The sequence below is a fragment of the Giraffa tippelskirchi genome, chromosome 2 (assembly GCF_054371585.1).
Source record: "Giraffa tippelskirchi isolate mGirTip1 chromosome 2, T2T-mGirTip1v1.2.pri, whole genome shotgun sequence".
NCBI lineage: Eukaryota > Metazoa > Chordata > Mammalia > Artiodactyla > Giraffidae > Giraffa > Giraffa tippelskirchi.
Window position 1 is genome coordinate 103,071,189 of NC_137276.1, and position 20,571 is coordinate 103,091,759.

At 41.7% G+C, this 20,571-nt stretch overlaps 1 protein-coding gene across 5 annotated transcripts in view; it reads left to right on the forward strand.

Moving 5' to 3' along the window:
- Positions 1 to 20,571, forward strand: part of CPNE4 (copine 4) — a 635,297-nt gene that overhangs the window by 452,243 nt on the left and 162,483 nt on the right. For all 5 annotated transcript variants that reach the window (XM_081569846.1, XM_081569842.1, XM_081569843.1 and 2 more), the window contains exons 4-5: positions 15,118 to 15,189; positions 17,848 to 17,922. In XM_081569846.1, coding sequence (XP_081425972.1) covers positions 15,118 to 15,189; positions 17,848 to 17,922 — 147 coding nt within the window. The remainder of the gene's footprint in view (positions 1 to 15,117; positions 15,190 to 17,847; positions 17,923 to 20,571) is intronic.

Consider the following 20,571-nt stretch of genomic DNA (forward strand, 5'->3'; position numbering starts at 1 on the left):
GAGGAGCCTGGTAGGCTACAGTCCATGGGGTCGCTAAGAGTCGGACACGACTGAGCGACTTCACTTTCACTTTTCCCTTTCATGCACTGGAGAAGGAAATGGCAACCCACTCCCGTATTCTAGCCTGGAGAATCCCAGGGATGGCGGAGCCTGGTGGGCTGCCGTCTATGGGGTCGCACAGAGTCGGACACGACTGAAGCGACTTAGCAGCAGCAGCAGCAGCAGTGTGTATATGTTAATCTCAAACTCCTAATTTGTCCCTCTCCCCTTTCCTCTTTGGTAACCATAAGTTTGTTTTTATGTCTGTAAGTCTGTTCCTGTTTTATAAATAAGTTTATTTGTATCATTTTTTAGATTCCACATATAAGTGGCATCATATATAATTTGTCTTTCTCTATCTGACTTCACTTAGTAAGACAATCTCTAGGTCCCTCCATGTTTCTTACTCAACATTATATAGCAAGAGTGAAACATGAAGCTAGGGCACAAGTTAAGTGGCTTCTGCAGTGGTCTGAGGGAGAGGGAATACCCCTCTGAGGTTAGCTTCTCCAGGGTGAGGAGTGAGTATGAATTACTGCATACATCCGGCAGGATTTAGTGCAGGATCAAGTCCAGCCTCTGTCATTTATAGGAGGCAGCAGAGAAGGGATGGACTCTGGCTAGACTGACAAGATTCAAATCTCAGCTCCTCTACTTCCTGGCTGTGGAACCTTGGGCAAGTCACCTAGCCTCTCTATAGTGGACTGAATGGTGGCCACCCCCAAAATATGACTGCATCCTCAACCCCGCAGTCTGTGAATGTGACCTTATTTGGACAAAGAGTTTCTGCAGATCTAGTTAAGTAAGGGTTAGCAAGATGCAGAGGTCATCCTGGGTTATCCACATGGGAAAAGTCCAATGACAGGTGTCCATACAAAGGAACCACAGAGGAGGAACGCAGACAGGAGAGGGTCACAAGAAGGAGGTGGAGTGATGCAGCCACAGGCCAGGGGACAGCGGCAGGCACCGGAGTCTGGAACAGAGACAAGATATAGAAATCGCCTTCAGAGCCCCTGGAGGGAGCATGGCCCCCACAGACACCTTGATTTCAAACTCTGCCCTTGAAACCATGAGAGAAGATGGTTCTGTTTTTTTATGTCAATTTGTGATAATTTGTTATAGCAGCCCTAGCAAACCAATACACTCTTTATACTTCATTTTCTTATCTGCAAATGGGCATAATACTTACTTTATAGGGCTGTTACGAGAATTAAATTAATCAGTACACTTAAGTCACTTCAGAGCAGTGGCTGGCACACTTAAAGTAAGTGCTCTTCCTGTAGTAGTATTGTTACTCTTTGACAGTTGTGTGACTTAATTATCTCTGAGCTTCTGGTCTCTTCACTTGTTAACCGGTAATAAAAATACTTGGTCCAATAACCTGAAAGTTGGAAATGCATCCTTCATTTAAAAGTAGTCCAGGGATTTCTCCCATCCTCCTCTTCCTGTAGACTACTAGTACCTAGTTGCCAGCCTCACTGACAATGAGTCACCCCCTGCCAAAGGCGAGGATGGTTGAAAAGCTGCCTTGTGTCCTTGACCTGACACAGGGCCCTCCCCTGGGCAGCTGCTCCTTGGAGATGCAGCTCTCCCTCTTTCTCCTGATCGCCATGTGGTATCCCTCAGCTCGGGGTGGGGAGATGGCCTCTGGGCCAGGTCATTGGTGATGAGGAGGCAAAGGTGCAGAATATACAGGCAGTCCTTAAATCCTTCTCTGAACATCTCTCCATCCCTTACTAATGAAGTCAGAGAAAGGGTAAAAGCCTGTAATTACACTGGAAGTAATTAGAACACTGCTTAATAGAAAGCCGGAGACAGGAAGCCCAAACGAGCAGATTACCCATCACGCCTGTCACTTGAAATCATTCTTGCTGGGCTGGTCCTTCAGTGGGTCTCCACTGGGGAGCTGGGGACCAGACTGAGTTTATGTAAAACGTGCATACACACATGTGTTGCCATTCTCTCTCCTGAATATCTGAGAAAGCTTCTAAGCTGCTACAACTTTACTTTTGATCAAAGTCTAAATCAGCAGAATGGATTCATTTTAAAACCCTTTTCTAAAAATCCTTTAAATCTGATCATACTGTACTGAAATTCGACATGAAATGTCGACATGTAATTCTCACTTCTAGCTCAGTGCTTATCACTTTTAATGTACAGGCAGGTCACCTGGGGACCTCATCAAAATGCAGATTCTGGCTCAGCAGGTCTGCAGTGGGCCCTGAGAGTCTGCCTTTCTAGCCATGCAGGCTGTGTTGCTGCAGCTGGATAGTACCCATCTAGGATGAGGAGGGGAGGACACAAGTGAGGGGAGAAGAAATAATTCTCTCTCCCACGGGGTGACTCCACATCCCTCCTACCACAGCAACCACTCCAAGGTCCTAATGAAGATCATAAAAATGAATAAAATTTGCCAACTGAGGGGAGAGAGAACAGCATAAGAAAAAGCATAGCTCTTTAAAGGCTATTTTAAAATGATCTTTAAAACAATGCTATGGCAAAAACCACTACAATATTGTAAAGTAATTAGCCTCCAACTAACATAAATAAATCAATTAAAAAAAGAAAAAAAACAAAAAACAAGGTTAAGTTTCCTTTACTGGTAGTGCATACAAGATGCCAAGCTTCTCAGGCATTATTCTGTGCTCCGATAGAATTGTGGTTCCTCTGGATCAGTGGTGGAAGCCAGGTGACCAGAAAAGGGAGGGAGAGTGTCAAGGCCAGGGTCTTCGGGTGTATTTATCTTAGCAAGTCTGATGTCTACCAGGTGAAGTGATATTGCCCAGCAGTCTTCAGAGGGAAATGAGAAGGTAGGGATTTCCCTAAAATCAGTCATCATCAAAGCCATTATCACATCTTTTCCTGGGACTTTGAACCTGGTCATTGGGTAGGTCAGTATTAGTTCCCTATGTTAACTGTTACAAATGATCACAAGCTTGGTGGCTTGAAACAACAAATTTATTCTCTCACAATTCTGGAAGAATAAGTCCGAAATCAGGGTGTGAGCAGGGCCATGCTCCTTCTGAAGGCTTTAGGGGAGAATCCATTCCTTGCCTCGTTCATCATCTTCAAATATTTCTCTGCTCTGTCTTCATATTTCCGTTCTTTCTAAGTGTATGTTATCATATCTCCTTCTGATTCCTTAGATTACATTTAAAGTCCACCCAGATAATCCAGGATTATCTCCACATTTTAAGATCCTTAACTTAATTACATCTATAATGACTTTTTTGCCATATAAGGTAATCCACACAGGTTTCAGTGATTTAGGGTATGGATATCTTTGTGCTCAGTCGTGTCTGACTCTTTATGACACCCTGGACTGTAGCACACCAGGCTCCTCTGTCCATGGGATTTTCCAGGCAAGAATACTAGAGTAGGTTGCCATTTCCTCTTCCAGAAGATATTCCAGACCCAGGGATCGAATCCACATCTCCTGCATTGGCAGGCAGATTCTTTACCTCTGAGCCACTTGGGAAGCCCATTGATATCTCTAGGGGTTCATTTTTAACCTACCCCAGCCAACATTGCTAAAGTACCTAGTGTCAGTCAGAGGACAACACTGCCAGGAACCTGGTCTGTAGAAATAAAGGAAAAGTCTTTTCTGCCTCATATATTCACCCTGCTCCTCATACTCATACATGGCCCTGGTAGCTACCATTCCCTCTCCTCTTTGACTCCTCAGTTTTCATCCATGAGCCTTCAGGTCAGGAGAAGTTTCTTCAGAAGTGCCTCACCCAACCTTCTGGATCAGGTGAGCCTCCTCTCATGGCACGGCATTGCTTCTCCTTGCAGAGTTGGAATTTGACACGTGTTTTGTGTTGCTATCTCTAGAGGGCATTGTATGCCTGCCTTGTGCCATCATGTTATTCTCAATATCCAGCACATGATAGATACTCAATAAATAGGATACTCAGTGAAGGAGTAAATCTTGGCCTCAAATCTTATAAGCTTTGTGTATTAGTCTGTTAGAACTGCCATAACAAAATATCACACACTAGTGACTTCAACAACTGCAATTTATTTATCATATTTCTGGAGGCTGGAATTCAAAGATTAAGGTGACAGCAGGGTTAATTTGTGGTGAGGCCTCTCCTGCCTTCTCATGGTCTCCCCATAAACCTTTTCCTCTGTGCATATACACAGAGAGAGACAGAGAAAGAGAGACTTCTAATATATCTTTCTCTTTTATAAGGACACTAGTCCTATCGGATTAGGGCCCCAAACTTATGACCTCATTTAACCTCAGTTATCTCCATTATAGGCCCTGTCTCCAAATACATTGTGGGTCAAGGCTTTAAGATTTGAATTGGGGGAAGTGATTCAGTCCATAATGCTCTGTGAACTTAGATAAATGCCCTAATTTCTCAAAGTCTTGGCTTCTCTCATACCTGTTTCTCTGGGCAAGAGCAAGTTTTGCTCGTTGTGCTGAGTTGCTCAGTCATGTCCAACTCTTTGCAACTCCATAGACTGTAACCTTCCAGGCTCCTTTGTCCATGGGGATTCTCCAGGCAAGAAGACCAGAGTGGGTTGCCATGTCCTTCTCCAGGGGATCTTCCCAACCCAGGAATCGAACTGGGGTTTCCTGCATTGCAGGTGGATTTAATGTTTTGCTCATTAAATGACAGTAAATGAGATCATTTATGTGAAACACACAACACATTATCTGACACAGAGTAGAATGTCAATAGTGTCTCCCAGAAGCAGACAGGCATTGAAAAAAGATTATTTGGAAAGTAAAAGAAACACTAAAAAGGGAGTGGAGAAGTGGCAGGAAAGGAGGCGGAGTCAATAAAGCAAAGGCTGTGACGTCTAAGGAATCACCACTGGGAGTAACTGGAGCTCCATCCACTGGGGAAACTCAGCTTCTGTGCAAAGCAAACACCACAGAGTTACCCCCATACCTGGGCGAAAGGAGCTGGGGCATTTCTGTCTGCTCCCAAGGGTGTTAATCCTTTCCACTTGCAGCTTTCTGAGCTGGTGGACAGTGGACAGAGACTCCAGAGGAAGCTGCGGGCAAAGAGATGCCAATGTCAGTTGTTGGGAGCCCAGCCAGCCCTGCAGGGGCCCAGCCTGAGGGGACCTGGGCCTGTCCCCTTCTGTTGCTATAGGAGCCATCAGGAATGCTTGGTTATACGCTGTAGTGATGGGAGTTGTAACTGCTACTTTACGGAGCACCAGGGATGCTCCTTGACAAAAGGTTCTGGGGCCAAAAAAGTATAAAGAATACTCCTACCATGGCTGTACTCAGGGTGATTCAAAACTAGAGCTCTGCTGATGTCCTGCAGTTAAGGTGTCAAGCTTTTTTCTAATCCTATGATTTCCAGACTTATCTACATGTTCTCTGACACATGCTTTGCTGTTGTTATTGTTTAGCCACTAAGTTGTGTCTGATTCTTTTGCAACCCCATGGACTGTAACCTGCCAGGCTCCTCTGTCCATGGGATTTTCCAGTTCAGAATACTAGAGTGGGTTGCCATTTCCTTCTCCGGGGGATCTTCCTGATCCAGGGATTGAACCCATGTATCCAGCATTGGCAGGAAGATTCTTTATTACCTGGGAGTAGTAAGGCCACTGGGGAAGCCAACATATGCTTTGGGCGTTCTCAGTTCTGGCTAACAGAGGTGTGATTGTCCTGTATTGTAAATATGTTCTCATCTGTCCACCACTGTTGTCTCAGAACAGCACCTAGCACAGAAAAGATGTTCAATAAATGTTTGTTTTGCAATAAATTCCTAAAGAAATTTCCAGAAATGATCTGGAGATATTTTCAGTAAAAGGAGCTCATGAAAAACAACTGTCTAGTCCCCAAAATGACTGCTTTGAAAGCCTTTGTATGCAAATCCAACGAATATACACGTTGAAATATTGACCAAAATGTTTTTTATTCACCTGGATTCTTTTTCCATTTATCTAAGTGAAACAGTGGACTTTCCTAAAAGATGAGGATACCTGCTGTTAGAATACTGTTCCCTTCAGAAGGAGAGAAGCATTTCCTCCATAGATTCATGAGTGAATGCAGATCAGAGAATTAACGGTGGTAACGTCCCTCTGATCTGACTTTGCTAATAAGAGTGTTTGCTCCCCCTATACTTCACCTTTCTCAGGATTGCAGCTGCGAGCCACTCTAGGGTGAGAAGAATCAAATGAGAGGACTTCTGACAAGTGCATCCCCTTCAGACCAGTGCTAAATACTGCCTATTTATTGGCATCAGTGTCAGCTGGTACGAGGGTGAGTCCTTGTCATTCAAACCCCCTCATCCTCTGACAAGACCAAAGGTTTTTCTTGAGTCTGATGCAGTTGCTTCAGTTGCAACAAGCCTGCATGAGATGGGGATTGGCACGAATAGGCTTTTCTTCAAAGATCACTTCTCCAGCTGGGTATCCTACTGTTCTTGCCCAAATGCCTAAAAATGGCAATGCCAGTGGGAACTCATTGTCAATCATTATTACAATGAGAGATTTGAGACTTTAATTGTTACTCATTTTTTGGAGCTAAGATGGAGGCCTGGAACTGAAAAATAAGTTTGTTTGAATACCTGCTTGATTAGCCACTTATGTACTCAAAGGCCCACTTCTTAAGAAGGAATATTTTCTGGAATATTGCTTGTCTTCCTAGCATTCATAAAAGACAAGAGGTGGTACACAGTAGCATTCTTTTCAGGCCCTACCAATGGAAATGTTAGCATTTCTAAATAAGTTCTTCTTTTTCTCCTGCAAGAACTCCAAAACTACAACTTGCTGCTGAACAACCATCTACTGGAGAATGTTGGATCCCACCAAAAAAAAGATACCCCATGTCCAAGGGCAAAGAAGAAGCCCCAGCATGATGGTAGGAAGGGCGAAATCGTATTTAGAATCAAACCCCTTACCCACCAGAGATGCTCAGAGGGCTCAAACTAACCTTGTGTGCACCAGGAACCAGAGGCCCCACAGAGACTGAGCCAGAACTGTGTTTTAGTGTCTCCTGCGAAGGTACGGGTCAGCAGTGGCCTGCTGTAGGGGGAGGAGCTCTGGGTGCAGCAGACCTGGGTATGGCATAAGCTCTCTTGGAGAAGGTCGCCAATAATCCCACCATTGAGCCGCAGAACTTACACAAGACTGAGGAAACAGACGCTTAAAGGGCACAAACAGAACCTTGTGTGATTCAGGGCGCAGGAGAAAGCAACAGTGACCCCACAAAAGACAGACCCAGACTTGCCCGTGAGTGTCCAGGAATTTCCGGCAGAGGCATGGGTCGGCGGTGTCCAGCTGCAGGGTCAGGGGCGCTGAGTTCGGCAGTGCAGGCATGGGACCTTTTGAAGGAGGTACCTCCACCATAGTTTGGCCTCAGGTCAAACAACAGAGAGGGAACACAGCCCATCAACAGAAAATTGGATTAAAGATTTACTGAGCATGGCCCCACCTATCAGAACAAGACCCAGTTTCCCCCACAGTCAGTCTGTCCCATCAGGAAGCTTCCATAAGCCTCTTATTCTTATACATCAGAGAGCAGACAGAATGAAAACCACAATCACAGAAAACTAACCAAACTGATCACATGGACCACAGGCTTGTCTAACTCAATGAAAGTATGAGCCATGCTGTATAGGGCCATCCAAAATGGACGGGTCATGATGGAAAGTTTTGACAAAACGTGGTCCACTTGAGAAGGGAATGGCAAACCACGTCAGTATTCTTGCCTTGAGAACCCCATGAACAGCATGAAAAGGTAAAAGTTAGGATGCTGAAAGGTGAACTCCCCAGGTCAGTAGGTTCCCTATGCTATGGAAGATCAGTGGAGAAATAACTTCAGAAAGAATGAAGAGACAGAGCCAAAACAAAAACAACACCCAGTTGTGAATGTCACTGGTAATGGAAGTAAAGTCTGATGCTGTAAAGAGCAATACCCATAGGAACCTGGATTGTTAGGTCCATGAATCAAGGCAAATTGGAAGTGGTCAAACAGGAGATGGCAAGGGTAAACATCGACATTTTAGGAATCAGTGAACTAAATGGACTGGAATTGGCGAGTTAAACTCAGATGACCATTACATCTACTACTATGGGCAAGAATCACTTCGAAGAAATGGAGTAGCCTTTATAGTCAGAGTCAATGAAAGAGTCCAAAATGCAGTACTTGGATGCAATCTCAAATACAACAGAATGATCTCTGTTCATTTCCAAGGCAAATAATTCAATAGCGCAATAATCCAAGTCTGTTCCCCAACCAGTAATGCTGAAGACGCTGAAGTTGAATGATTCGATGAAGACCTACAAGACCTTCTAGAAGTAACACCAAAAAAAAAGATGTACATTTCGTTATAGGGGACTGGAATGAAAAAGTAGGAAGTCAAGAGATACCTGGAGTAAAAGGCAAATTTGGCCTTGGAGTACAAAGTGAAGGAGGGCAACGGCTAATAGAGTTCCGCCAAGAGAACACACTGGTCATAGCAAACACCCTCTTCCAACAACACAAGAGAAGACTCTACACATGGACATCACCAGATGGTCAACACCGAAATCAGACTGATTTTATTCCTTGCAGCCAAATTTGGAGAAGCTCTATACAGTCAGCAAAAACAAGACTGAGAGCTGACTGTGGCTCACATCATGCACTCCTTATTGCAAAATTCACACTTAAATTGAAGGAAGTAGGGAAAACCATTAGACTTTTCATGTATGACATAAATCAAATCCCTTATGATTATACAATGAAAGTGAAAAATAGATTTAAGGGACTAGATCTGATAGACAGAGTGCCTGATGAACTACGGAGGGAGGTTCGTGACATTGTACAGGAAACAGTGATCAAGACCATCCCCAAGAAAAAGAAATGCAATAAAAGCAAAATGGCTGTCTGAAGAGGCCTTAAAAATAGCTGTGAAAAGAAGGGAAGTGAAAAGCAAAGAAGAAAAGGAAAGATATACCCATTTGAATGCAGAGTTCCAAAGAATAGCAAGGAGAGATAAGAAAGCCTTCCTCAGTGATCGATGCAAAGAAATAAGGGAAATAATAGAGTGGGAAAGACTAGAGATCTCTTCAAGAAAATTAGAGACACCAAGGGAGTATTTCATGCAAAGATGGGCTCAATAAAGGACAGAAATGGTATGGACCTAACAGAAGCAGAAGATATTAAGAAGAGGTGGCAAGAATGCACAGAATAACTATACAAAAAAGATCTTCATGACCCAGATAACCACAATGGTGTGATCACTCACCTAGAGCCAGACATCCTGGAATGCAAAGTCAAGTGGACCTTAGGAAGCATCACTATGAATGAAATTAGTGGAGGTGATGGAATTCCAGTTGAGCTATTTCAAATCCTGAAAGATGATGCTGTAAAGTTCTGCACTGAATAAGCCAGCAAGTTTGGAAAACTCAGCAGTAGCCACAGGACTGGAAAAGCTCAGTTTTCATTCCAATCCCAAAGAAAGGCAATGCCAAAGAATGTTGAAGCTACCGCACAATTGCACTTATCTCAAGCCTAGAAAAGTAATGCTCAAAATTCTCCAAGCCAGGCTTCAACAGTACGTGAACTGTGAACTTTCAAATGTTCAAGCTAGATTTAGAAAAGGTTGAGGAGCCAGAGATCAAATTGCCAACATCTGTTGGATCATCGAAAAAGCGAGAGAGTTCGAGAAAAACATCTACTTCTGCTTTATTAAATACGCCAAAGCTTTTGACTGTGTGGATCACAACAAACTGTGTAAAATTCTCCAAGAAATGGGAATACCAGACTACCTGACCTGCCTCCTGAGAAATCTGTATCCAGGTCAGGAAGCAACAGTTAGAACTGGACATGGAACAACAGTCTGGTTCCAAATAGAGAAAGGAGTACGTCAAGGCTGTATAATGTCACCCTGCTTATTTAATCTATATGTAGAGTACATCATGGGAAATGCTGGGCTGGATGAAACACAAGCTGGAATCAAGATTGCTGGGAGAAATATCAATAACCTCAGATATGCAGATGACACCACCCTTATGGCAGAAAGTGAAGAAGAACTAAAGAGCCTCTTGATGAAAGTGAAAGAGGAGAATGAAAATGTTGACTTAAGGCTCAGCATTCAGGAAACTAAGATCATGGCATCCAGTCCCATCACTTCATGGCAAATAGATGGGGAAACAATGGAAACAGTGACAGACTTTATTTTCTTGGGCTCCAAAATCACTGCAGATGGTGACTGCAGCCATGAAATTAAAAGAAGCTTGCTCCTTCAAAGACCAGCTATGACCAACCTAGACAACATACTAAAAAACAGAGACATTACTTTGCCAACAAAGGTCCGTCTAGTCCAGGCTATGGTTTTTCCAGTAGTCATGTATGGATGTGAGAGTTGGATGGTGAAGAAAGCTGAGCGCCGAAGAACTGATGTTTTTGAACTGTGGTGTTGGAGAAGACTCTTGAGAGTCTTCTGCAAACAAATCCAACGAATCAATCGTAAAGGAAATCAGCCCTCAATATTCGTTGGAAGGACTGATGTTGAAGGTGAAACTCCAATACTTTGTCCACCTGATGTGAAGAAGTGACTCATTGGAACTGACCCTGATGCTGGGAAAGATTGAAGGCGGAAGGAGAAGGGGATGACAGAGAATAAGATGGTTGGATGGCATCACCGACTTGATGTACATGTTTTTGAGTAAACTGTGGGAGTTGGTGATGGACAGGGAAGCCTGGCGTACTGCAGTCCATGCGTTCACAAACAGTCGGACACAACTGAGTGACTGAACTGACTTATTGGCTAAGTAAGAGTGAGAAGAGAGACGTGAGACCATAATTGGTCTTCCTTGAAGAAAGAGATTGTGGATCTTGGAAGAAACAATCTGTAAAGGCAATCTACCAACACCTGGTAACCCAATGCATGGATCATCTCTGTGCTGAGAGGATTGTTGAGGTCATTTGGAGCTATTGGAATGGGTAACAATTGCGATGGAACACAATGACACTGGACCAAAGTATTTTTTGAAATTTATTTTATCATGTCAGATCTTAGTTGCATCACATGGGTTCTTTGTTGCTTCAAGCGGGTTCTTTCATTGGGGCACACAGATTCTCTAGTTGTGGTCCATGGACTCTAGAGTGCACGGGCTTAGTAGTTGCAGCATCTGAACTTAGTTGCTCCATGATATGTGAGATCTTAGTTCCCCAACCAGGAATTGAACCTGCATCCCCTGCTTTGCAAGGTGGATTTTTAACCACTGGACGACAGGGAAGTCCTGACCAAAGTATTCCTGAGACCAGATTTATTTGGGAACGGGGCATAATATTGCCTTTCTTTAGACAGATATTGATCTGGCTACTTCTTATCAATGACTCTTGTTTTGTCATCTATTCATGTGTCTTCCCCTCTCCCCCGCTACTTAAAAACCCCTAGAAAGAAAGTGTTCCTAATGTCCTTTTACACTTTGTATTCTGTGCTTTGGTTTATCTCAAGTTAAAACAATAATGTATACATTATTCTAGGAAATGGTAGCTTTTCTATAACAAGTGATAATCTGGGAATGGGGTAAGGGGGATAATGATTTTGCCAATAAGACTAAAAACACTGAAACATTCTTAATGATAGGGTGGGAAAGGTGAGGAGTTTGGGTTCAAAATTGACTATGGGAAGGAAAGCCAATTCCTTTATCATCTGAATTTTTCATGTCATTTTATTGCTAGCTATACGTAAAAAAAAAAAAAAAAAAAAAACATATGTTCTTTTATTGGAATATAATTGTTTTACAATGTTGTATTATTTTGTGCTTTATAACGAAGTGAATAGGCTATATGTACACATACATCCCCTCCTTCTTGAGCCTCCCTCCCATCCTATCCCCACATCCCACCCCTCTTGGTCATCACAAAACACCAAGCTGAGCTCTCTGTATTATATAGCAGCTTCCCACTAGCTATCTATTTTGCACACGATAGTGTATATATGTCAGTGCTAGTCTCTCAGTTCATCCCAATCTCTCCTTCCCACCTTGTGTCCACATGTCCATTCTCTACATCTGTGTCTCTACTCCTAAGCTGCAAATAGTTTCATCTGAATCATTTTTCTAGGTTCTATATATATGTGTTAATATTTGTTTTTTCTCTTTCTGACTTACTTCACTCCATATGACAGATTCTAGGTCCATCTATATCACTACAAATGACCCAATTTCATTCCTTTTTATGGCTGAATAATATTCCTTTATATATATTAAATATATATGTAATACACACACACACACACACACACACACACACACACACATATCCATCAACAGATGAGTGGATAAGGAAAATATGTTACATATTTACAATGGAAGACCTATGTTCTTAGTCATTATGCCACAGTGAGCTTAACCAAAGCCAGTGTCTTTAGATTACTTCATTCTTAAGGTTTAACTTAGTTATTTCTTTACCATCTTCTCCATGCTTACACATTGAGACTTAAGCACTAACATGAGATCTAGGGCTTAAAAGCAAACACATGTTGTACAAACCCCACTGTGGACACTTTCTAAATCTCTTTTAGGAGTTTCCTTACCAGTCATAATGTAACTGGAGATCAGTTTCTAGAGTCAGACCCAGGTTCAAATCCCAGCTACATTCCCTCTTATCTCTATAACCTTAGGAGAGTTACTTAAACTCTCTGTCTCCAACTTTGCTCCTCTATCAAAAGAAACTAATAATACCAAATTTGTAGGGCTGTAAAGTTAGCAACAAAGTGACCACTAAGACAAAAACCTTACTGAATTTCTCCTTCCTCTCAGGGTCTATTCTCTCTTCCCCACTTTATAGTGAAATTTATTGGAAGAATTATCTTCTTATCCATTTCCTTCCTCTTTTTCTCTTCATCAACCTACTCCAGTGTGTTTTCTGCTTCAAACTTTGTTCTTTGCCTTCCAATTTAATATCCTCTTTGTTGACTCAGCTCAATGAAGGGCATTTCTGTCTGATTCAATGATGCCTTTAGGATGCCTCCCACTCTCTCCATATTCAATCCATTTCCAAATTTTGACTATTTAACATTTATCTCGTAAATCCAGTCTTTTCTCTCCATCTCCACAGTAACTGTTACCTCTCACCTGGCCTGTTGCCAGAGATTTATAAATGGTTCACCCTCAGTTACCCCACTCATCATCCCCACTATGGCCAGTACATCTCTCCTTTGTGACAAGTTATATTTGTTTGAACATTTGTTGTGTTACTTGTGCTAAGTTGCTTCAATCATGTCCGACTCTTTGTGACCCCATGGACAGTAGTCCGCCAGGTTCCTCTGTCCATGGGATTCTCTAGGCAAGAATACTAGAGAGGGTTGCTGTTTCCTCTTTCAGGGGATCTTCCCAACCCAGGGATCAAACCCTCATCTCTTACGCCTTCTGCATTGGCAGGTTACTTACCACTAGTGCCACCTGGGAAGCCCTGGTTTATTGCTATCTCCTCTACTAAAAACGTAAGCTCCATGAGGTCAGAGATTGTATCTGACTTTGCTTACCACTCTATTCTTAGGGCCTAGCACCAAGTTTGTCATACAATATGGGCTAAATTATTATTTTTGGAACGAATAAGGCATCTGCCACATAATCTGTGTTCTTACACGGGAGCTCCCATTGTTTTCCTTGATATCATCATCATCATCATCACTGGTGATTTTTTACAGAAACACTCCTTCCTAACATTAGGATAACATTAGTATATTTCAATCTGCTTGGCCTAGGGAAGTTCTCTGAACTTTTTTGCATTGGATATTAGCACACTCCTGATATTGCTCTAACATACAGACAAAATAAGGGTTTCAGAGACTAAGGTTATGCCCCCACTTTTCACAGTGATCTTCTTCTCTATCTTATGTGTACTTTTACCGATTCCTACATCAAAGATTACCCCAAAACTTGAAAGCTTAAAAACAAACATTTATTATCTCACAGTTTTTGTGTGTCAGGAGTTGCAGCAATGGTCCTCTGGACCAGTGTCTCTCACAGGCTATTGTCAAGGTACAGTTATCTCAAAGCTCACCTGTGGGGAGGGCCTACTCTGTGCTTACTTATGTGGCTGCAGATCAGCTTCTGGTTCTCACTGGCTATTGAGTGGGGACATCAATTCCTGGTCATGTGGGCTGCTCTTACAGGGCTGTTCACAACCTAGCAGCCTTCATTCCCCAGAGCAAAGACTCTAAGACAGAGAAAGAGAGACGGTGAGGAAGAAAGAAGTCACGGTGATTTCAGAACCTAATCTTCGAAGTGATATCCCTTCACTTTTGTGGTATTCTGTTCATTAGAAGCAAATTACTGGATCCACCCAACACTCAGGAGAGGGAATTACACAAAGGCAAGAACAGCAGGAAGCAAGGATCACTGGGGCCATTGCAGATAGAAAGCACCACCAGCAACTGGGGACTTTGTTCTCCCTCCTGAGAGCATGGCTTTCGCTCAAGTCTTTTAAGCCTTGTTTGCTTTAGGAATCATCGGGTACATCTGGGCCTCAGTGCCTTGCCATCTTTCCCTTCCAGAAAAGAAAACAAGAGGGGGATGGGGTGGGTTCTAATGAAAATAACTGCCAGGGAACTGATGATTTTAGTTGACACAGAATTGTGGAGAGGACCCCAACTACTCCTTTTGGCTTGTCTGAACATCAGTCTCCTGATGACTTACTTTATAGCTTCCTAATGAATATATTAAAAACAGAACTCTGGAGGTTATAGATACAGGAGGTATATATTTAGACCTTGAGTTTCTTTCCTCCCTTCACCCCATCCCCCACTCTGCACAGAGTTTTAGTGCTAATTTGAGATCATTCTGAAACTTCATCTCCTTTATCTTAATTTACATACCCAACGTGTTTTGTCTAATTTTAATATAAATTTCTCAGCAATGATTAAGCCACCTCCTAAGTGACTAAATTATCTGTAATCCTTCACTCACTCACACAGCTGAGACTGTAAGAGGAAAGGAAAGAATGACCTGTATTTAGCAGAGGTTTGTGGAAGAACCTTGGAAAATAAGTGGACATTGATGTCATAATTTAAAGGAGAACTGTAAATGTAGAATTCTGTAAGAAAAATACTGAAGTGCATACCTGCAAGTATATGACTAGTATCTCCACCTTGTGTTTCCTTCGTACAGATTGTTTCCCAGAGAAAGCTGTCCAAATCCTTGTTGAAGCATGGGAACACGGCAGGGAAATCTTCCATCACGGTGAGCCCTCCCTCAGCAGCCACCTGCTCAGGTGCCCAGATGGAGCCTGCTGGTCCAACCCAGCCTCATGGGAAGCTGACCCTCTGGATATTAGGGGTTGATCCCATAACTGCTCAGCTATATCAGTCACCTCTTGTTTTTTCAATCTTTCTCCTTCCTAATAATACAATTTTGACCTTTTCATTGTAGGAAAAAGGATTTGAAAGTGAGGCCATTCACTTCAACTAGCACTTCTGTAATTAAATATAGGTTTTAGCAGGGAACAAAGAAAGGAGTTATTGATTATAGTAAGAATATGGAATTGTCTGGCATTTTCAAATTATCAAAGCTACCTATCCCAGCTTCTCAGTTTCTTGAGAAAAAACATCTAATAGCATTTAGTCCAAGGTTTGGTCTGTTGCCTAAGGATCAGAGAGCCCAGCATTTAACTCTTCTTTTTAATATGATACTTTGGAGCTGTGCCTTTCTATTTGGTAGCCATGTGATTTTTCAACTTAAAATTATTTAAAATTAAATAAAAGCAAATAGTCATTCCTTATGCTAGCCACATATCAAGTGCTCAGTAGATCCATATACTGGACAGCACAGATTACAGAGCATTTCTGTCATTACAGAAAGTTCTCTTGGGCAAAACTGGAAGTATTTCTAAATAAAACAAGCAATGTTCAAGAAGAACTCCAGGATTTAAACTTTGGCATCTTGTATCGAAGTCCTTGAGAAAGATAAACTAGTCTAACCATTTAGTTGTATGGGCAAAAAATAATAATAGGTTTAAAAAGTGCCGGAAGAATTTGAGTCGCTTGCAAGGCAAATTGCCTTAGGAGGAAAACCTAAGTTCTTTGAACATTCCTTTTTAACTCAAAAGTGACTGATTCATTAAAAAAAATTAAGTCATTTTTTAATGAAGAATTTTAAAATATTTCATTTCTACTGGTGAAAGTTAGGACTGTTCTCACAAGAACTTAGCTGAGTTTGTTGGTTTGGATATTTTAAATGATGAAGTTGTATCAGATCTGTTTGTTGACTACCATTTTCAATCATGAACAAATGGCTCAAATGGTCTTTGACAATGCCACTAGTGCTCTAAAAAGCTCACACCCAAAGCCCACAGTCCTAGAAAACACTTGGGATGGTGAACCCAGTTACGAGATCTGCCACGGTTCCTTCCCAGGAAAACAAAAGCTCATTTTCTCACGTTTTCTCTAAGAAGTATTGGAAATTTCCTTTCTCTACACAGCCCATAAAAACTCAATCTCCTTTCTAATTTTAGATATTTAAAAACTCCTCTTGACCTTGGATCCTTGGGTCAGAACAACTTCCATAGCTTCTGGAAAACACTTGAAAATATGTGCAAATTTTTCTAGGCTTTGCAGATGAAAGTCATAGCTTTCATCATCTTTACAAAGGTGTCTGTAACACAGGATAGTTGAAGACCATAGCTCAAGAGGAGTGTAAGAGGCATTAAAGGACAAAAGAGAATCTAATGAACAACCTAAATATGGTGATTCCTGGTTTATCAAGTCATTCTTGAGTTATACAGCAAAAACTCAAAAATGACTTGAGTTTTGTCTGGGCCCATGTTCTCTACTCCTCAGGTGCTTACACCTTTGAGGGATCCTTCCCTCTTTAGATAGCTCTTTTAGCTTTAATTTTATGAATAAAATTAAAATTTCCAGAGGCTACCAATGTGTACTCAGAACAGATGAATGCAATTCACAATGAAAAAGTTGAGCTCAGATAGAATGGAGATAAAATTGAATTAAAACTCAATATCTTCACATAATAACTTTGATGAGGGTGTCCACAAGGTCAGAAGCATTATGGCCTCTGAATGCATAGCGAAGTCTTAACATGACTTAGAAGTAGTTTAACCTATATGCAACTACCCTGGTCCCATATTTTGTTGTTGTCATTGTTTTTCTCCTTTTCCCATCAATTTCTGCTTCAAGGGTTTAAGAGTCATTGTTCAGTATTAGGAAGTGATTTTTTTTATGGAACAGGCTTTTAGATACTAGTATCTCTTCACTTATGACAAAGTTGTTGTTAAGAACTCTCTGTTCTTTGGAGTTAAGGGTTTAGATCCTTGTTCTCTTTCTTCCCTCTCCCCCCTCCTCTTTCTCTCTCCATCTCAAAAAGCCCAGGGACAGTCTTTTTTGAAGCATTGCAATTAGAACTTTCTTTGATGACCTTATAACCTTTGGTCTGGAAGGGCCATACAGACCAGTTTATTTCACAATCCTTTGTGCATCTGGTTGAAAACAGTGGAGAAATATTGCTGCCTGCTCCTCATTTTTTGGTCACTTCCCAAGGAAGAAAATATACATAATTATTTATGGATGTGCTGTTCAGTGCTGTGTGGCCTTTGAAGGAGAAGCTCTTCCTAATTGCTCCTCTAAAACTTCTTCCTCCAGCTTACACCCCATATTTCATGTTCTCATGCTCAGCACCAGTGAGGTCTACTTATCATCTGTGGTCTATTCTAGGGGGTTCTCTGGTACACCTGGAGATGATGTGCCACATTCACTGGATTGTGGGAAACTCCATGCCAGGTGTCAGTCTTTGTTGATTTTTGGATCAAACACGAGCTAAATTGTTCATGAATTCCGGGGTTGAGTGGTCCAACTGCCACTGCACCTGATGAATGCTTTTTTCCTTTAGGTGATTGCTGAGGAATTATCTGGTAATGATGACTATGTTGAACTTGCCTTCAGTGCACGGAAACTGGATGACAAGGTAAAGTGTTTGGCATCAGCCTCGTTGAAGAAAGTAATAAAGCTAGCACACAAAGCTTAATAAGATTTCCCCTCACAGCTATTTTTTCCCTTTCAACTCACATCATTAAACAGATCAACGATTTCAGAGAGGATGGAGAGTAAGACTTCCCCCCATAGAGAAGCAGTTAATGAGAAGAAGGAAGGACTATAATTAAAACAATTTTATAATTAAATTTATAATTAATAATTATAATTAATTTAATTTATAATTAAGACAATTTTATTACACTAAGATTTCATTTGTTCCCAAATGCTACAGGTCACATGGCATAGGTGAATGTGATTTAAACCCATTGCTAGGAACTTTTTTTTTTAAACCCTGGTTCATATTTTATGTGCATAAAATATATACATATGTATTACATGTACGATATGTTCACTTTCTTATCTCCCTCCAATTACCTCGGTGTTCAGATGAAGTTTTATTTTATTATTTATTTATTTATTTATTTACTTTTTATTTGTTTTGCCATACATTGACCTGAATCCATCATGGGTGTACATGTTTTCCCCTTCCAGAACCCCCCTTGCACCTCCCTCCCCATCCCATTCCTCCGGGTCATCCCGGTGCACCAGCCCCAAGCACCCTGTATCATGCATTGAACCTGGACTGGCGATTCGTTTCACATATGATAATTTACATGCTTCCATGCCATTCTCCCATATCATCCCGCCCTCGCCCTCTCCCATAGAGTCCATAATACTGTTCTATTTATCTGTCTCTCTTTTGATGTCTCGCATACAGGGTTATCTTTACCGATTGACTAAATACCGTATATGTGTGTTAGTATTACTGTATTGGCAATGGCATCCCACTCCAGTACTCTTGCCTGGAAAATCCCAGGGATGGAGGAGCCTGGTAGGCTACAGTCCATGGGGTCGCCAAGAGTCGGACACGACTGAGCGACTTCACTTTCACTTTTCCCTTTAATGCACTGGAGAAGGAAATGGCAACCCACTCCAGTATTCTTGCCTGGAGAATCGCAGGGACGGCGGAGCCTGGTGGGCTGCCGTCTATGGGGTCGCACAGAGTCGGACACGTCTGAAGCGACTTAGCAGCAGCAGCATACAGTATTGGTGTTTTTTCTTTCTGACTTACTTCACTCTGTATAATAGGCTCCAGTTTCATCCACCTCAAAGGAAAAAAGAAGATGGGAAAGGGAAGAAAAGTTGCATTTTTTAAGCGTCATATTTGCAGACATGGAGTTAAGAGCCTTTCAAGCATGATCACAGTTAATCATTCTTATAGCACCCATGTAACAGGTATTATTAACTCTTTTACAGGTGAAGTAACAGATTCAAAGATAAAGTAATTGTCTAAAGTCACTCCATGTGTTAGTCCAAATAATCCAATAAACAGACACCAAGAGAGAGTTAATGATGCAAGAAGGGTTTTATTAGGAGAAATGCCTGTGTAGGGAACACAAGAAGGAAATCAGGAGAGCTGACAGACCACAGTGCAAGTCTGAATATAAGTAAAAAAAGAGAGGGAAAGAGGTTTCAGTTTCTGCAACACCACATAGTCTAAGGAAGGTTCTACCAAGCCAGAAAGGAGTCCTGTGTGTCTCCCATGAGTGCCTTATAGCTCTTACACACGCAGCAATGGCTAGGAGCAGCGCACGTGCAGCCTGGCCTCGGAATGAGGGCAGGACTGGATTTCAGAGTACAAAAGCACTCAGTTACATTTCCTGAGTGGGAGATCTGCAAAGCACGTGCCAAAGAACACCCTGCTAGTTGGTAACTCTGCTAGTTGGTGGTAACTCTGAGGACTCAGTCCCAGGTCAGCCTGACTTCCATCTGTACTCTTTCAGTTATATCCCGCAACTTCCATGCAGTCACAGGCCATGTTAGTCTTGTATATACAGAAAAATCCTAGAGACTCCACTCCTTTAAAAAAATGTTTCCTCTCCAACCATAACATCATATCCACCAGTGTATTCACAGAGGAATCCATTTTCCTAGCATACAACTAAAGAGGCGATTTGGGGATGTGGCACTACTTTTTCAAACAATTGCTTGTAGGCATTAGACAGAAAAAGGAAAAGTTTTTTTCACAGCTCCCCATAGTATTAAGCAGTAGCTCATATCCTGGCATAGTTCATTTTCACACACAAAGAGTACTCAGCCTGATTATGTGTTCATTAATTCACTCTCCTATCTGTTCATTTATTTACTCCTTCATCATTCATTTACCAAACCTTTGTCGTGTGCTTGTCATGCATCTGTTGGTGGGAAATGGGCATCCTTGGAATCATTCTTATATCCAAAACCTGTAATTCACCATCCAAATGACACATCAATTTAAACAACAAATGACATAATGATACTAAAGCTATAAGAGGATGATACATAATCAGAGTGTCCTGAAAAGGGTAATCCATTCTGCCTTGGAATAGTAGGGAAGACTTTGTTCTTAAGAAGAAATCATAGTTGGATTTTTTTGTTATCTTGAGTGGATTGTGTGACACTTTCACAAACTGTCACCTTTTGACATTAGCTGAACGAGGTACTGGGAACTATAGTGTGCAATGGTGTCAATGGAGTGTAAGATCTTATCACTCACTTCCTGTGATTATCAGGCTCTTTCTATCATCTTCAAGTTTCAGAA